Source organism: Stegastes partitus, unplaced genomic scaffold (assembly GCF_000690725.1).
Source record: "Stegastes partitus isolate 25-593 unplaced genomic scaffold, Stegastes_partitus-1.0.2 Scaffold898, whole genome shotgun sequence".
NCBI lineage: Eukaryota > Metazoa > Chordata > Actinopteri > Pomacentridae > Stegastes > Stegastes partitus.
Window position 1 is genome coordinate 260,435 of NW_007578629.1, and position 13,625 is coordinate 274,059.

The 13,625-nt window shown below is 41.6% G+C and overlaps 1 protein-coding gene across 1 annotated transcript in view; it reads left to right on the forward strand.

The window, feature by feature from the left end:
• The window catches only part of LOC103366019 (PH and SEC7 domain-containing protein 1), a 74,237-nt gene extending 62,496 nt beyond the window's left edge, over positions 1-11,741 (forward strand). Inside the window, exons 9-14 of the mRNA XM_008293630.1 lie at positions 1,427-1,620; positions 2,272-2,342; positions 4,731-4,888; positions 7,555-7,699; positions 10,160-10,303; positions 11,475-11,741. Of these exons, the coding sequence (XP_008291852.1) occupies positions 1,427-1,620; positions 2,272-2,342; positions 4,731-4,888; positions 7,555-7,699; positions 10,160-10,303; positions 11,475-11,741 (979 nt within the window). The remainder of the gene's footprint in view (positions 1-1,426; positions 1,621-2,271; positions 2,343-4,730; positions 4,889-7,554; positions 7,700-10,159; positions 10,304-11,474) is intronic.
• Positions 11,742-13,625: the final 1,884 nt, after the last annotated feature.

A 13,625-nucleotide genomic window follows, 5' to 3' on the forward strand; every position in this document is an offset into this window, starting at 1 on the left:
ATATAGAGAATTTATTTATGCCCTAAACCAAAAAACCTGAGTTTAAAAGGCATCTCATCTGTTAGCAAAATTACCAGAATTACATTCATCAGACCCAGAAACTGTAAAAACAGACCAGGTTGTCCGATTTTTAACAGTCCTTGAACGCATCGTGTGTGATACGCAATTTATTGAGCAAAATTCTCTCAAAAATGAGCTTAAATTGCGATTATTTAAATCAAAATGACCTCATGTCGGATTTAAAAATGCGTCAAAAATAACCAGATTATATATTTTTTTAAAAATAAAAATAAAAAACTCGAAGCCGTGAAGCTGTTATTGTGATACGACCAACAGTCACATGACTAATATTCAGATTTTCGGCTGAACTGCAGTCAGAGCAAGTATGGAAACAACAAGTACTAAAGTATGTATATTATCTAGAGTCACTTATGAACACCTGTGGGAACTAAAACAGGTGTTACATTTGTTGATTCCAAGTTTTTTTCCAATTTTTCAAATGAAAAAAATCTAAGAATTTAAGTTTAATTTGATTTTTTTGTACCTTATGTCATTATAACTTTGATATGCTGCACAGAAGGTGTTTTTGAGTTCTCTCACAAACTTCACCACATTAAATACAAACTGCAGGATACATGGATTGTATTCGTCACATGCTCATACAGTCTGTGCAGTGAAAAAGGAGAAATCTTTAGAAAAAAGTCATAAATAATGAGGCAGAGATCTTCATGTAAAGTGCAGTGTACACAGAGAAGTCAACATTAAAAGTTTAGATCTGTTTCTTCATTAAAAAACAGCAACAACTTCCACTTTCTGCAGAGTTTACGTCTATGTTTGCCTGTAAGTTAAGAGTTTCTCGACTAAAAATGGCCACAGAGGTTTTTGTTTTTGGGGACAGAATCAGGTTTCTTCCCTGTTGCACGAAAAGTCTTTCAAGGATCAGTTCTGCTTCTTCTTCTTCTTCTTGTGAGGAGCAGCAGCGATGCATCCGTAAGAGGAGCTGGCCCTCTGGGTAAAGATGCCCCTGTTTTTCACCTCAAAGCTGGAACAAGATAGATGGTGTCACTCTGTTCCTGCGCTGCGTTCTGATCAAGGAGACCGGACTTTGTTCTCCGGAGAACGGCAGCTCAGAGAGAGGGGAGAGAGGAAAACACACAATTAAAAGCTTTGAAGACGACTCAGGTTTCCCCCCGCGGTGATCCGACGTCTCAGGAAAAAAAGCCGCCCCGATATTACTCATGTGTACGTGTGTGACGGTGTGAAATCTCTGGACCTCTTGTCCTCGCGTAACGGAGCGCGAGGAGGCAAACGGGCAGGATGAACGATGATGTGTTTAATGCTAATGAGACATGACACATAAGTGTTGATCACCATGGAGTCTTCTTCTTCTTTTTTTTTTTTTCTCCATCCTTTGCGGTCTCCATAGAGACGAGGAAGAGCTGCGGAAGTCGTTTTCGGAGCTCGGGGACAGCCTGTGCGAGTCCAACACCTCCAGGTCGATGAAGAGGGTGGGCAGCAGCGGGAAGCCCCTGTCGGACGAGACGGAGCCGTCGGGAACGCTGCTCTACAAGAACGGGTTCCTGGTGCGGAAGGTCCACGCCGACTCCGACGGGAAGAGAAGTACGAAGCTCATGTGGAGTTTTTTCTTTTGCCATGAATGTCACATGTTGCAGCTCTCGTCTGCCCTGAGATAAGTCAGTTTAAAACCAGCACACAACGCTGTACGGCCACTTTTATTCCAAGAAGAAGGAAAAAAAACCTGTATAGAAGATTATATTAGGCACTAAAATAATTATAAAATTCATTTAGCCCAGCTTTAAACTAAAGCCACTCTGGATGCAGTAAAGTTTGCGTCTGCTACAGAAATTCATTTTCATATCTTGGAATCTCAGCATCCAGAGCAGCTCAGGCTTTTGTCATGACCTGAGGCTGAATTATAGATTTTTTCAACACCAATTATTGGTAATCGAGGACACAGACAGATAAAATGAGAACATCTTGCTGTTAAAATTTGGAATAAATCCCAACACAAAGCTGAAGTGCTTCTGTTTATGTTTTACAATAAGAAGAACATTTGTTCTGCAGTTCATCTGCTTCTACTGGAGCATTTTTATTTATTGTTTTAATAGAGAATCAGATTTTAAAAAACAATACCAATAATCTGGATTCTGTTTCAATGCAGTTTGTTCTAAATAAAAAAAAACTCGATATCGTATTTGCATCTATAACTGCAGGTGTCGTATTATATTGACGTGTTTTCTCCTCCTGCAGCACCGAGAGGGAAGAGAGGCTGGAAGACCTTCTATGCCATCCTAAAAGGGCTAATTCTCTATCTGCAAAAAGTACGTTTTCCTCACATCACATCACATACAATATATATCATGCACATTATGTCCATGTTTACTTGCGGCAGTTTAAAAAAAAAAAAAACGGCTGAGCAATTTGTAACAGCTCCTGCTTGATATTCATTATTCAACCTTTTAAATAACGCTTGACTGCTGCTCTGTAAACATCCTGTTTCACTTTGATGCCAGCAGAAGGAGAATCTTTATCCTCGCGGTGGTTGTTTGTCTAGAAACCGAGCAGAAAGAGCTCTTCACCTGATGTGGGAATCTCTGAAAATGCTTTATTTAAACTGAATATCAGGGACAAAAAAAAAACCCAAAGCGTCCAGTATCAGGGGGAGTCTTCCTGTTTACATGTCTGAGAGCTGTTGTGACATAACGGCCCGGCGTCGTGCAGAGAAACCATACGGAGCTAAAGGACCTGGCTCTGGTCAGGGTCAACCTCTGCCAGCACCGCAGAGGAAAAAAAACGCTGCTGAGGAGAAAGAAATGTGACGCCGACTCATGGATGAGCCTGTAGTCAAAGTGTAGCGAGAATAAGCACAAAAAACTTTATTCCTGCAGCAATGTTCAAGACAAAGGGCTGCATTGAAATCATCTGGTTAAGGATGAAATACAGAACGATGACATGAGATGAAAGCAAGATGAGTAAAGTCCTGCACCTCTATGGAAGCAGCACAACCAGGCCTATTATGGTGTCATAAATTCTAAGAGAAAGAAAGTTGAATTTGTTTTAGAATAACTGAATCTGCATGTAGAACATTTTTCCACATGCTCGCAGGTATTACAAACACTGAGGGGGAAAAAAATAAATAAACGTGGCTCCACAAGCTATAAATATAAAAAAAAAAATAATAATGTAAAATTTACAAAAATGTAAAAAAAAAACAAAAAAAAAAATGTAAAAGCAAATAACAGCAAATATCTGTACAATGATTATTCAAATACAGTGAAATATTGTAATTGTACAGTCACAAATTCTAAAATAATGAATTAGTATTTGTAAAAGTGTTTGATGTGGACGTTGTGTACAGTTTTATTAAAATACCTTCAACATGTACATGATGATGATTCATAATAACAGAGATTTTAAAAGAGCTGATCTAACTGAACACAGGAAAAAGCTGTAAAATAACAAGAACAATTTTTTGAATAACTGTGAATATATAGGAATAATGTTTTAGCTGATTGAAATACAGTAAACTATTGTGTCTTTTACCTTTAAACCAAAGAATGAAGTTCCATTTATAAAAACTGACATTTTTAATGCGATCTAAAGTGTTGACCTGTTTCATTTATTTATTTTATTTATTTTTTATTTTTTACATTGAACATGTATATTAATACATACTCTGTGATTTTACTAGACATTAAAATATATCACAGTAATATAAAGATATAAAAAAATGAGGTTGAAAGAAAAAAAAGCAGAATTTTTGAAAACGTGATGAAATTTTAAATGATTCAAGTCCCAATCCATAGTTGATCTTTGAGACACTATGTATGTATTTTGCACATTTCAGACTGTATTCTGCAAAACTTTTGCACTTCTGCTTGAGTTTAGTTTCAAGATCTTTGCTTTCTTTTCCTGAATTTTGGAGAATAAACATTTATTTTCTTCAAGAAAGGCGGTTTTGCTTCATGAAACTCAGGTCTTGTATTTGCACTAACAGCAAATTGAACTAAAAATAAATTAAACTAAGCTTGAATTCGTTCTAAATTTCTTCTCCGGTTGTGGAAACACAAGAAAACATCGGGTAAATGTATATTCCCAACCTGAAGGGAACGTCTTAGGGTGATGAAGTCAGGTACTCGGTGTCAGTCTTTGTGCTCTTTAGTCCAGAACCCGATCAGTTCAGGTCCGAGACTGGAGGAAGATATCAGCTGTTTCAGTGATGATGTTCATGTGCAAACCTTTACCCACTTCTGTAATAAAAATACGAGGAGAGGTCAAAAAGTTCACACAACGAGGCACTTTTCAGTATAGTCCGCATTTACCTCAATGCACCAAACCCACTGTTCCTTCAGACTGTATATACGTTTAAAATAGAAGACTTCAGTTTGGTTCTTGAACCATACGTCTGTTGCAGCCTTGAGCTCATCATCATCAAGAAATCTTTTGGTTTCAGATTTCTGAACAGTGACTGGGAGTCACATCTGGACTGTAGGGTGGAAGCAGGACTAGTATCGCTATCAATACATGCCCTGAACTCAGAATGTTGGTTTTCCATCATTGCTTGATGGTCATAAACTTGTGAGATGTTGTCTAGATATGTAAAGAAATGTTGGCTGAATAACCTGTTCTACAAGCTCGTTGACCTCCCCTCGTACATCCGCAGTCATTCGACCCTGTGTGTTAATCAGAGCGCTGGTTTCCTCTCGTAGGGCGAGTACAGGCCCGACAAGCAGCTGTCAGACGAGGATCTGAAGAACGCCGTCTCCATCCATCACTCTCTGGCCATGAAGGCGTCAGACTACAGCAAGAGACCCAACGTGTTCTACCTGCGGACGGCCGACTGGAGGGTTTATCTCTTCCAGGCACCGTGAGTCTCCGTCTGCTGGCCTCGTTGCTTCTCACTGAACTGGAATAAACACATTGAACACACCCACAGTGAATAACATGCACGATGAACAGCTGCACAACATCTGCAGCCGACAGTAACATCCAAACCATATAGAATGTGCAAAAACAAAATTACATCCACATTTGGATTTAAAACCGTGAAGCTATTTTACATGCATTTAAAGGATAATTCTAGTTTATTGGTGTATTTCTCACTAATGTGTTTATTCTGTCTCCATGGTGACGCTAACTTTGCCGCCTCCATCGTAGAGATGAAACTGAGACAAAACGGTGAATGTCTTTGCAACAAGCGCAGGTTTCCTGCAGCTTTGTTTTGTTTTTTGTTTCCGGTTTTACTGAAAGGAAACGCAGGAATTAGCCATTTTGCAGATACTTTGCAAACCAATGAATTTATGTCCGTTCATCGTGGTGCATTGGATTGTTACGAGCACACGTGGAGATTTTTAGTGTGACGGTCGTTTTATAATTAATGGAGTCCAAAGACAAGGAGCTGCTAAATCGAACAGAAGATGAGGTTCGGAGGACGGAGGCAGAACGACAACAGAACGTCCTGGAAACTGTTGGTGTTTATCGCTGCTCGCTGTTGATGAGTTTGTCCATTTGTCTGAGAAGAATCCAGCTCTGTGGAACTGCAACCAACACATCTGCAGCTTTCGTAAACATTGGAGATGGTGTTTTGCCTCGCCGCCATCAGCTGGAAGAGAAGAGGAAGAACACTCGGCTCTCCATATGATCAGTAGAAGCTGATGCAACCAGAAAAATGTCAGTTCATGTGCTGAATATTTTGTGTTTCAGCCCCTGCACCAGAAAGTTATCCACAGCCTCACCAATGGCCCCTGATGCAGTCAGAAATACGCTTCATGTCGAGTTTCTGTTTCCTTTTTGTCCAATTTTTAAAAAAAGAAAGTGTAAGATGGCCACAGTGGCTAATAGCTTTTATTGTGACATGCAGCTACATATAGTTTTAATCAAATCAAATGCCCTTTATTGTCATTGCACAGCGTACAACGAGATTGGAGAGCTTCTCCTATTGTCAGTGCAAAACAGATCAAAAGATGGCTACTAGTAAAAATAATAAAATGCAAAATTGCTCAGTAAAAATATAAAAGATATATAAGGATAAATACATAAAAAATAAGAAATAAAAGATTTAATAAGTATTGCACGAGATATTGGATATTTACAGACATTGACAGAATGATTGCATTGCACGTAATTTGTGCACAAAGATGGGACTTTTTATGACAGCTCCAGTCTTTCTTTTAAAATTTCAACTCACCTGTTATCAGAGATTATTCAATCTACTTGTCTAAAATTGAAGATTTTAAATGAATGACATGATGAGAAACAACAGTGACATTGTCAGACTTTTATCTTTAGTAGTTTCTGAGATGTTGTCATTTTAAAAAAGAAAAAAAGGGCCTCAAAAATGTGCTGAAAGTGGACTGACGGGCAATTTTTAAACAGAATTTATCTCGGAAAGTGTTTTATGTATTAGCGAAAATTTCACAGACATCTTCTATAAAATTTTCAGACCAATCAAAGATGGTTGCGCACACATTGTTCTGTGAGTGTGATGATTTAAAGTGGAATGAGCCCATGTATGCTAGTATAATGTCAAGCGCCGTATGCTAAACATATCCAGATGTGCTCCTACATCTTTTGCTGTATGGACATCAGGATGCTTTTTGACCCTTTTTGCCCCACAATCCTCTGCATTGTTGCACCACATATGTGATATATGAAAGTTTAAGGAGCAATATTATCACAGAGTAGTAAGTTTGTCCCAGTTGTACGCACACCGCAAAAGAAAATGTGATTTTAAATGCACTCGTTGTGAAGAATCTAAAACTTTTGCACAAGCCAGAAGTTCTACGTTCCCTCACCGGGGACTCCAGGATTCTCTAATCACCTACATCCAGTCTGCAACCCGGTTACACGAGTGCCTCTAAACACACTTTTAGCTTCTTTTTTTTTCCTTCTCCGGCTTTGAGGCAACAGTTTGCAGACGACTCCCTCCTGCTCCACATACAGCAGCAGCAGCTCGTTTAGCGGCCCAGCTAACAACATGTGGATCCAGCTGTGCTCCGGTGCACACGGTTCACTTTTCACATGTCGGGCGGCGCGTGTAGCCCAGGCGAAGGTGTGTAAATGTGCACTAACGGGATCCAGGAAGTGGCACATGAGTGGCCACATGTTCGAGCCCCCAGGAGGACCGGCTCTGTGCTCCAGTTGCAGCTTGCATTTGTCCCAGATACTGAACCCCTCCCTGAGCCTCTCGCCTCTTTCTTTCTCTCTGCTCTTTGTCTCCATCTCGCCTCCTCTCTCTCACCGTCCCTCCTCGGGGATTTAAGCGAGGCTGTCTGATTCGATATGATATTTCTCATGGGCCCCTAATGGGTCTGTTAGTGTAAAACAGGCCCTTTTCTCTCATGCCTTAATTGGCTCCAAAATAATTTCTTTGTCAACAGCAGCTCTGCACTCTCTGATAATTATCCCTTTGATGTTGTAATCCGGCCGCGTGCGAGGATGAGCGGGTTTCTACCTACCGTGTGTGTTTTGAAGTTCAGGATTTGTTTGTAGTTCATCTTGCGTGTTTGTTTGTTTGTTTGTTTGCGTGTGCAGGAACGCGGAGCAGATGCAGTCGTGGATCACTCGCATCAACACGGTGGCGGCCATGTTCTCAGCTCCTCCCTTCCCGGCAGCCATCGGATCCCAGAAGAAGTTCAGCCGACCGCTGCTGCCGGGGACCATGTCCAAACAGACCGAGGTATCGTCACGCTGACGGCCGGAGAGCAGGCCGATCCGGTTCTGAGACGAGTCTGAGTCCAGTCAAATCAGATCAAGTTCACATTTTAAAAGAGTGAACCAAACCACAAGACAGCCAGCAGCAGAAATATGTTCAAGAAGCAAAACAAAACCAAACTAATTCATTTGCTAACTAGATAAACATATTTGTAACCTGTAAGGTCAATTTCTAAAATAAAAGTAAATTATAAAACATTACAAAAAAAGGCACAACATAACTTGTGAGCTCACTTTCTAAAACTAAGTAATTAGACAAAACTAAAAAAAAATAAGAAAACAACTCCTATGATCAGTTTCTAAAATAAAATTTTAAAAAAAAAACTTATTAAAGGATAAAAAAAAGAACAATTTGTGAGATCAATTTCAAAATTAAAATAATTACAAAATTTTAAAAGGACACAATAAAATAATCACTTGTGATTTAAAATTCTAAAATAAAATATATAAATACAAAATTGTCCAAAAAAAAACCCACACACAGTAAGATAACAACGTGTGAAATTACTATCTAAAAAAAATAAATATAAAATACAAAAAAAAAACAAGGGAACAACTTAAAATTTAACAACTTAAATTTTAATAAAATATTAAGACTACAATGTGTGAGCAAGAGCCAGGGTCCTGTAAAATTTATTAGAGCAAGCATGAGAGCAATCTTCCAAAAATAACGGTCTAATCTTCACAGCCAATTCCAAAAAAGGAATAAAGTATAACGACAAAGTAATTCAAGTAATGAATTTTTCATTCATAAACACTCCACTTAGCTGCACTAACAGAAGACAAACAACGGTTTGTCCAGTTTGCTGTTCTCCGTTGTTGTTTTGTGTTTTGTTTATTTTTATTTTTACCTCAAAATACCTCAAATTTAAAAAAAAGAAAAGAAAAAAAAGAAAAGAAAAGCATCCTGCCTTTGATAATAATCTGCAGCAACTAACAGCAAACTGTTCAAGAAAAATAACTTTTTTTTTATTTGCACATAAAGTATGAACAGGAAATGCAAAGTGACTGTTGCACAAAGCTGTGTAATAAAACAAGACATAACAAAAACCATTCCTGACAAACAGAAACAGTTCAGTGTACGTGTGCGAGAGCTGCAGTCGTGTCTGTGCATACATCTATATATTATGTACATATTTATATTGTAAAAAAAAATGTGTAGATGGTTCACATCTTACAGGAAGTAAGTGCTTCTGTGTTTCAGTCTGTCTCAGCATGATTCATATTTACCCTAAAATCATTACAACACATTAATTTACAGTTTAATCGATGGAAGTTTAGGATTTTAACTGAAAATTAACCGACAAGAAATTCACTTGAGTCAAAAAATGAGAGCGCTGCGAGCAAGATCTGCATAGTTACCCTGAGCAGGACTTTAGTTATTCTGAACACTATCTAGCTGAAATAGTTGTTAAAAACAATCCTAGCTGAACCAGCATGACTTCATAAATGCAAGGTATACAAATACACATGTGTATATAAATATAAATACCTGAATCGAGGCAGTCTTTTAATTAATTGAATTAAAGTAGAGGGCTGCACGGTGGCACGGTGGTTAGCACTGTTGCCTCGCAGCAAGAAGGTTGCCGGTTTGCGTCCCAGTGAGCGGGATCTTTCTGTGTGGAGTTTGCATGTTCTCCCCGTTCTCTCCGGGTTCTCCGGCTTCCTCCCACACAGTCCAGAAACATGTTGAGGTTAATTGGTGACTCTAAATTGTCCGTAGGTGTGAATGTGAGTGTGCTTGGTTGTCTGTCTCTAAGTGTGATAGACTGGTGACCTGTCCAGGTGAACCTGCCTTCACCCTGAGTCAGCTGGGATAGACTCCAGCCCCCCAAGACCCTAGTGAGGGTTAAGCGATGTGTAAGATAATGGATGGATGGAATTAAAGCAGACTCTCTCCCACCACTCCCTGGAAAACGTGCAAATTATGTTCAGAAGTAGTTTGTCTTGTGCTCCAGCAGAGGGCATCTTTAAATTCTGTCAGCTTGACCTTTTCTATCCCCGGCTGACCAACCAGTCAACTTTACTACGAATAAATAAATAAATAAAAATGCTTGAGAACAGTTGAGATCAGCATTTGGTTTCAAAGATGCAATGCAAAACTTCTCCTCAGGAGTCCGACAAGAAGTTTGTAGAAACATCATCACCGATCAGATATCAAGACAAACATGTGGAATGTGTGAACCATTGGGCTTATTTCAGGAGCATCTGTCTTCTACAGTCTCCAGCCACATGCTGAGGGTGCGTTATGTTGTGGTTCGTGTTCCAACTGCTCTGAATGAACGATGTGTTTGGGGAGATGAGTAAGAAATGAAGAGCAGGTGTGCAGGTGATGGTGTGAGTCAGTGGGTTAGAATGAAAACAGATGAAAGGAGCAGCTGTTTATTGGTTCCTTCATCATGTTTGTTTCACTTTGTGCTTTCAGGAGGAGCAGATCAGATCCCACGAAACAAGATTCAGAGCTATTTCCACCGAACTGGCCGAGCTGCGTTCGTTTCCTCCCGACCGCAAGGTCAAAGGCCGCGAGCTGGAAGAGTACCGGCAGCGAGACGAGTACCTGGACTTTGAGGTGAGCTGGACTCGGTCAGAAGGCTTCATCGAGGCGGCTTTTCACTGCAGCTGAGTTTTGTCGTCCTAAACACTGACGGGTCAAACTCACAAAAGGCTGATTGGTTACTTGGAGAGGGCAACAAGTGCCATTTTTCTGCCCCCTTGATGTCCTCGATGTGTTTTCTCTTCTCTAACATCATCATCTTTAACCGAAAAGTCAGTGTAGAATAGAACAGAAGATTGTTGTTGTTTGTCTCTGTACATCCAGGACATGCAGAGGGACTGTTAGTATATAAGCTAACCTCTATTGTTCTATTTCCTGTGGGATCATAGAACTGGAAGGCCAGCGGGTGAAAGGATCTCTTATGTTCCAGTAAACCTTCACACCACTTAACACATGCCCCGAGTTCCTGCAGTAGACAGCTGGCTAATATTTGCTGGTGTGACTCTGCTGATGTAACAGCTTATTCTGTGCTTTATAACACATGTGCTAAAGCTTAATGCACTTCATTATGCTGCACAATCATGGATGCTTCTGCTCGCCCCAAATTCATCTCAGCATTTTAAGGTTATGCTGCAGGAACTTGCAGGTCATTTTAGAGCAGCTTGAGCATTTTCCAACCTCAGCTGTAACAACTCTTTCAGGACCATTTTTGGGTGAGAAAAAAGCCCCTACTGTGGGGAAGGAACACCTGAAAAAGGTGCTGTGAGGGTCTGATTGGTTGGACTGAGCCAAGGTAGACTCAAAAAGACTCCAGGTTGTCCACTGATTGTAAAGTTGGCGGTTTGAGCAACATGTCAAAGCGTCCTTGGGCTGGAGTTGCTCCTAATGCCGGGCAGCTCCTGTGGATGTGTGGATGAGCAACACGTTGTAAAGCACTTTGATTACCAGGAAGGTAGAAAGGTGATGTATAAGTGCAGAACATTTACTGTTTTTCATCAACACCTTCAAATTTAGCACATAGGCTAACATAACGAACCTCCATTGTTCGATATCAGAGAACTGCAGTTAGTTCAGTAACTACTCAGACTTCGTAGTTGTTGGATGTGATCAGAAAGCTTGACAGCTCCAATCAGGAGGCAGTTCCTGGAAACATTTGTGCCACGACTGAAAAGCTGCTAATGACTGAAAAGCCACCTGTAGTTATCAAATCCTAACTTTCTTTTGTCTTTCTCGCACATCTTTCCAGAAAACGCGATACGGGACTTACGTGATGCTGCTTCGAGCTAAAATCCGAAGCGGCGAGGACGACCTGTCCGTGTTCGAGTCCCAGCTGCTGGAGGACAACGGTCTGCAGAGGGCTCACTCCAGCCCCACGCTGCAGGACAGCAGCCAGGCCAGCCTGGCCAGCAGCACCAGGGACGGAGGCAACAGCAGCAAAGCCAGCGGCTGCAGCAGCACCAAGCCTCGGCAGGAAGGCCAGAGACACAGCTACCGGCAGGCCGTGAAGAAGTGAGGCGGGGCGGGGGCGCCGGGAGCGGCACGGCGTTGCACTGCCAGCGGCAGGCTGTCTCCCTGCACAGGTTTTTATTTGAGATCCAGGAGGGTTTGGAGCTCTGCTTGAAGGGGGGAGCAGGAGTGAGGGTCTAACCCCACGCCCTCCCCCGACCATGACGCCCCACCCGGCACCCCAATCTTCTCATCTAACAGAGGAGGTGCAGATCCTGTGACTGGCAGAGCGGCTGGGAATGACCAGCGAGGTGCAGGAGGTCACAGGTCTGCAGGGACGAGGTGTCTTTGAGAACTGGGAGCAGCAGCAGACTGAGCTGTGCAGCCACATAAGGAGCTGCAGACGGATGATCGGGGCTCCGCAGGGGCCCGCATCCAGCATCCTCTCCTTCCCTTTTGTTCTTTCGAGGCACCTCACATTCTCCCGCCTTTTTTTCTTGACCTTGCACTCTGTTTTTGGGACCAAACATGTTTACACACTTTAACTTGTCATCGCATTACAGACGACCGATGGTTTGATTTCAGTTGAACTGCTACCGCCGCTGTCCCGCGAAGCAGCGCTGTGACATCACCAGGTCAACGGAGCCATCACATTCCAGCTCCTTTCTTTTAGCCACATCTCCACGGTGTGTTCACATTCCACACAGGAGCCGGAAATTACAGCTTTGAGCTTCTGTATGTTTTCAATGAAGGCGGCATCAGGTTGAATCAGTGTTGTGGCTGCAGCAGACGGTGCGGCTCGTCTCTCTTCCTTTCTCTGGTGGCCGATTGGAGGCATCAGTAGAAGTTCACAGGACTCCTGATATGCAGCAACATACCTGCATCTCACAGACAGAGGTCTTTTTATTGTTTTGTTTTGTTTTTTCGCTCTACTTGAACATCTCTTTCCCAGTTTGCTTTGGCTTTCTGTCCCGTGACGTGCTTCTGTTCTCTTTCTACTTCTTGGCCGAATGTTGTTTTCTGCAGTGATCCGCATGCCTGCATCCAGCACAGCTTCTTTTAGGGCCTTTTTACTACTTTCGAGGGCAAACATTCGAGAGCACCAAATCGTTCTCCGGGGGTCGTTTTCGTCGTTCTCCTCATGCCGGTGCCATAATCCAACACCTGTAACCTTCCGTCTGTACTTATAGCCGCTCATTTATACTGTAAACCCTGTTTTGACACTCACCAGGCAGACCCTGAATGTTGTTGTTTTTTCGGTATTTTTACGGTATTTTACAGTCATTCGTTGATGTTGAACCTCCTGTGTATGTCAAGTGTATGATGAAATATGATATTGAAGACGTAAAAGGAAATATGTTATCCATACTCTCTGTAAACACCCAGGATATGTTGTATATAACGCACCACCTGCTTATATTGTAGGATACATGACGGTATATTTACAATATATTCAGCACACTGATGTGACGATGCATTATAGGTACACTTATCTCCGTGTAAGTCCCGCAACATGATAATCACGTGTTGTCGTTTTTTAATTATTATTTAATATGAATATTATAGTATGTACCTATCAAAGATTAGTAAAGGGTGTTTTTGGCAGGATTGCGCCGGAAGTGTTCCAAAGACAGCGCATGGTTTGCTATGAGCATGATTTTCGTTGGATCAGGGCTGAATCTGTTGTTAGAGATGCATGAAAAAGGTGAGGAATGTAAAAGTGTACTGGGAGGGGGGGGCGGACTGGTCTAAATATGGAACCACGTAATGTTTGGTAGCCATATACACCTCATAGCATTATCGATGCATAGCCATTTTCTACTCAGGCTTTTAAAACACCTTTGAGCAGCTGCAGCGCCAGCGTTCAACCAGCAGGGAGAGCTGTCAACATTTCAGCCATAATCACACCTGCTGCACCTGCAGTGAATATGCACGGCGTCGTTCACCTTAA